This window comes from Cariama cristata, unplaced genomic scaffold (assembly GCF_000690535.1).
Source record: "Cariama cristata isolate BGI_N322 unplaced genomic scaffold, ASM69053v1 scaffold25357, whole genome shotgun sequence".
Taxonomy (NCBI): Eukaryota; Metazoa; Chordata; class Aves; order Cariamiformes; family Cariamidae; genus Cariama; species Cariama cristata.
Window position 1 is genome coordinate 1 of NW_009628738.1, and position 5,224 is coordinate 5,224.

At 52.2% G+C, this 5,224-nt stretch overlaps 1 protein-coding gene across 1 annotated transcript; it reads left to right on the forward strand.

The window, feature by feature from the left end:
• The first annotated feature begins 2,401 nt into the window (after positions 1–2,401).
• On the forward strand, positions 2,402–3,325 carry LOC104165343 (olfactory receptor 5G3-like). The gene has a single exon (XM_009704938.1). The coding sequence runs from the start codon at positions 2,402–2,404 to the stop codon at positions 3,323–3,325; it is 924 nt and encodes a 307-aa protein (XP_009703240.1).
• The last annotated feature ends 1,899 nt before the right edge of the window (positions 3,326–5,224 follow it).

Genomic DNA, 5,224 nt, shown 5'->3' on the forward strand with positions numbered 1-5,224 from the left:
AAATCTCGGCGTCGAGGCGATGCCCAACGCCACCCCGCTTTGCACGCTTTCTCCTCGCCGAGAGCGGAGGCAGAGCCTGGGTCCGGCCGAACTCCGGTGCGAATCCGCGTGGCATTTATTTCCCTGTGGTGGTGGGGAGGTTTCAGCCTCCTGCCCCACATGCTGCCCGGCAAAGGGTGTGGGTCAGGGCTTTCTGCGCCCGAGCTAATTCCCGCTCTGCAAAACGCATCGTCTGACCTTATCCCACAGCGGGTTCTGCTGCCCTTGGCGCTCTCCTTTGCTGGATGTAGAAAGAGGTTCACCACGTCTCCTGTTGGGCTTGGGGACCTCCACCAAAGCCACCGGAGCCAGGGCCAGCCCCAGCACTTTCCTTCATCCCTTCGGAAGGGCCCTTTTCCCCACTTGCCGTCCCTTTCAGTCCTTCGTCACGCTCCTTGTCTGATCCTTCCCATCACCTTGCTGCCAGTTTTGGGCACCTCTCCCTTAGGCTCTCGTTTGCCCTTTCGGCTGGGGCGTTTCCAGCCTGATGGGTGGAAGAAGGCAAAAGTCATCACCAAGGTGGAGGGCAGGATTAAGAAGCAAATCCCCCTGGAAGCCTTCTCCGGGCAGAGGAAGGACGGGAGGGTGTCCGTGAGTGCCCAGCATGGATGTACCAAGGACAAGTCACCCTCACCCAACCTGAGTGCCTTGGGTGATGAGATGATGGCTGTGTGGATGAAAAGGAGAGCAGGGGGTGGCATTTAAACTCAGTTTTAACAAGGTCACCATGATCTTCTGTTGGCGCCTTGCAGCCCGACTTGTCAGCTGCGGTTTGCAAACAAGGAATCTAAGATGGGTAGAAATGTGGTTCATCATCCGTGGTGCCTGGGACTGCTGATGGACCCTGTTACCAGCCTGGGCTCAGCCTCTGCAGGACTGTGCCCCATCGACGAGGTCCCCCTCAGCTCCCTGGCACAATAATGTCAAACATGGCACTCGTAGAGCTGCTGCTCCCCCCGAAATGTTCAAAAAGTGGAGGTGAAAATGGGGCGTTCTTCTGTGGTTTGCTCTGAAGAGAGCCCAAAGCCCTGCTGTTCACTCAAGCTGAGGTCATCTCCTCTGGGTGCGCTGCTTCTCCAAACTAAGAAGTGCAGAGAAAAGATAACGACCTGCCTTGGGCTTTGTCACTCTCCTGGGGCTCAAAGAGATCCTCAGTCCCCAAATCCCTGATTTCTGTAAACCAGTAAGGGTGGTTGCTGACGGAGGTTTATTTTCAAGCTCCCCTGCAGAGCTCCAGGCACACGCGCCTTCACGTCCATCTCCAAGAGCATCAGGAGGGAAGCAGCGATAGAGCTGAGGTGCGAGTGAGGGTCATCTGGAGCTCCAGTACCAGACTCAGGAGCAAGGGCAGCGCGTGCCGGGCCATCCATCTCCCGTAGTTTTCTCTCGCAAAAAAGAAACAGCTCCTGTCTTCATCTCATGCCCCGCCTGCGGAGTCCCGGGCTTCAGCTCTTCACGGTACTCTGGACTTTCCACCAAAACCAAGGAGCTGGCTGTCCTGTGTCCTCACCGCACACCGGGTGAGAAGGGAGGGCTGGAGGTGACCCTGCTGGAGAACACGCTCAGGAGGCTTCCTCTGCCCATCGACCACGAGGGGCTCCTGGGTGAACACCAGAAACTTTCCTGTAAATAACATTTAGGGAGATGACTGTTGCTGAGATGAAGCCATTCAAAAGATGATGTTTCCCCCCCCCCAAATATTTTTAAGGAGAGATTGCTCAGCCTTGGGGGTTGCCCATTTCTATTTGAAGATTCTAGGAACAAGCTAAAGACCTAGGAAAAGTTTTTATAGCTAAACCAGTGTGTCAGGAGGGAGGGGAAACCAACACAAACCTCTGTGCGAGTTAGGAAGAAGTCCCGGGAAAGAGGGAGGAAGCGGGTGGTTGGCAAACGCCGACGAGAGGATGAATAATCAGCTCGGTGCTGTAAAGGCACCGTGTTTCTCTGTGTTTCAGGTCGAGCTGGATGATCTCAGCCTCCCAGGCTGAACACTGACAAAGGGGACGAAATCCAGCACCAAGGTAAAGCTACTCGGGTGTGCAACCTCCCTACAGCTTTTCAGGCGTGTCGTTGCAGAACATCCAGAAGCCAGCCAGAGGACCATGCACCACGCTCTGCCGTGGCGTTTTGCACCTCCAGCAACACTTTGCTTTTGCAGCACCCCATCTCTTTTACCCACGCTGCCATACGACTCTTGGCAAGCCGTTTCTAATTCATCTGTGCTTAAACTCTTCCTTTAGATCTCGTGTGTTTGTCTCCGAGTAGGTCCCACTGGAGAGAGGGTTTTCCACCCGGGAGATACCTGCCTGTTGGAGAAGAAACCTCCAGCAAGGAGCTTACACAGAAAACACGCGTCCAACTCATGGCAGAAAGCAACTGCACCCAAGCGACGGAGTTCAGCTTAACGGGGTTCACAGAGGACCCAGCAACTCAGGTCACCCTCTTTCTGGTATTTCTGCTCACCTACCTTATCACCATCCTGGGGAACCTTGGGATGATCGTGTTAATCAGGGCCAGCCCTCAGCTCCACTCCCCCATGTATTATTTCTTGAGTAACCTGGCTTTTGTAGACCTCTGTTCTTCCACCGTCATCACCCCCAAGATGCTGGTTGACTTTGTATCAGAGAAGAAGGGCATTGCTTACGCTGGGTGCGCGGCTCAGGTGTTCATTTTTGATCTTTTTGGGATGACCGAATGCTTCCTGCTGGCGATGATGGTGTACGACCGTTACGTGGCCATTTGCCATCCCCTGGTGTATCCCCTTGTCATGTCCCCAAAATGCTGTTTCCAGCTGGTGACTGGGTCGTATCTCGTGGGGTTGACAAATGCCGTGGGACAGACTATCGGCATGTCCAATTTATCCTTCTGTGGCTCCAGAGTCATTGACCTGTTCTTCTGTGACATTTCCCCTCTGATATCCCTCTCAACCTCCGACACCACCCTCAGCTACATTATCCTAAGAACTCCAGCATCTTTATTCGGTGTGTCCAGCAGCCTGGTAGTCCTGCTCTCCTACGGGGCCATCATCGCTGCCATCCTGAGCATCAGTTCAGCCGAGGGCAAGCACAAAGCCTTCTCCACCTGCGCCTCCCACCTCGCCACTGTGAGCATCTTCTACGGGACATCGCTTTTTACGTACTTAAAGCCCAGCTCAGACGGCTCCGGAGAAGATAAATGGGCCATGCTGTTCTACACTGTGGTGACTCCCATGCTGAACCCCTTGATCTACAGCCTGAGGAATAAGGAGGTGAAGGAGGCTTTGAGGAGACTCACAAAAATAAAATGATCTTGAACGTTGCAGGCTTGTGGCCAGATAGAAGGGAGGTGTGGGTGATATCGTCAACTTTTGATTAAATATCTCAGATTGATAACTTTTTTGGGGTCTTCTGCACTTTGACTTCGAAGGCGCACTGGCTGACTCAGTACCCTCAGCTGGTTCAGGGTACTAATAATTTCACTCAGTTCTCCAAATGTTGATAATTATATTTAGTCATCAATTTAACCCAGCAAAGACACAGGTAGAGAACTACAAGCATGCGCTACTCCTCATTTAAAATTTTGCCCTCTACCATCTATTCAATCCTCTATATCAGGCCAAATTAAACCAGAAGAATATGGCAAAGTTTTCTGCAATTCGTTGGACTCAAAATACGATCTGTGTCGTGTGTTGCTCTCCCTTTTGCTTAGCAAATCAGAATAAACAGGGGGAGAATTCTACTATTTCACTAAATGAAGTGCCATTTCAAGACAGGGTTGTAAAGTGGCTGAGGGCTGTAATAAGGATGCCAACGCATTTAGCAAGAAAAACACAGAGGACAACAAGTAACTGGCACGCTACTCAGGGAAAGGGCTGGTGGAAGGTGTCCCTGGCAGGGGGGGTGCAACGAGATGATCGCTAAGGTCCCTCCCATCTCAAACCATTCTACGATTCTATGACATATTTTTTCTTTTTCATACTCAAACTTCATTAAATGATTAACAGCACCGTACACCTCATTTAATTCTAGACAGCTGAAAATTTAAGTTACGTACAGCATTTGGGTGACCTCTGTCGTGAACGAAGGCACCTTGAAAGCATTTTAAGATGTGGTAGTGATGAATCCCCCCAACGGCAGACAATATCAAGGAACCCCCAACCACTACTCCACACCTTTGCTTTCTGTCTCCCTGTCGACAGCAATAAAAGCCGTGATCCCCGTGGTACCCTGACCAGAACAGACCATAGGAGCTACGATGCTGCTCAGCAGCCTTCTCCTTCGGACCCCATATTTTTCAGCCCACGCCAGCCTGGACCGATGCTGTTGCCCGCCTTGACGTCTCTCCTGCCGCTTTCCATCAGAGAGAGCTGCCGGGTGGTGCACAAATGTTGCCCACATGAAAAAAAGCAAAACCACTCCAATTTGTGTATTAGCTCAGCCCACACAGACTGCAGCCTCTGTCAGGACCACGGCAAAATCTGGAGCGATGGCTTAGCCGTAGCGCTACCCCAGAGAGATGTAATTGCTTGAGTCGGAGGGAGACGTTGGGTTAAATCAAGCCAGGCTCAAAGCGGTTCGCTGATTTATTAACGACACACAACTAACAGGCACCCAGGGTCAATCAGCTCAAGCCTTCTATGTTCCCAAAGCTTCCTGATAATTCCCTGGTTATTATTTAATCCAGCCAACGGTCGGCTGCCTGGCTAGCCCTGTCAGCCAGGGGCAAACACCCTCCCGGGCTGTGTGCGCTCCCATTCCTCTCTTATCAGCTGTGTGGCCGTCGGGGCAGGGACCCCGGGAGGTCTCCGGTGCAGCCACCCACCCCAACCAGGGCCAACTCAGACCCCCACCGTGCCGCTGAGCCTTGGGGACCACCAAGGGCAGAGGTTTTGCGCCTTCCCTGGCCCCTATCTCAGTGTTTGACCACCCTTACAGTGGGGTTTTCCCCTCACTTTCTTTCTAATGGGAATTTGCATGTTGCAAATTCACGATAGAAAGTCTCAGATTTACCCTCATCTGCAGCACAAAGCACTTGGAGCACTCGGCGGTGGCGTCAAGTCAAAAATGTTATTAATTCCTGCATGTATCCTTTCTTTGTCCCTGAAATGGGTTACAGAACCGCACTTAGCCACGGTTATTTCGCATCACTTGCCGACTACCCACGTCACGACGATGCACGCAGCCAGAGAGAGGAAGGTTCCCCTCTC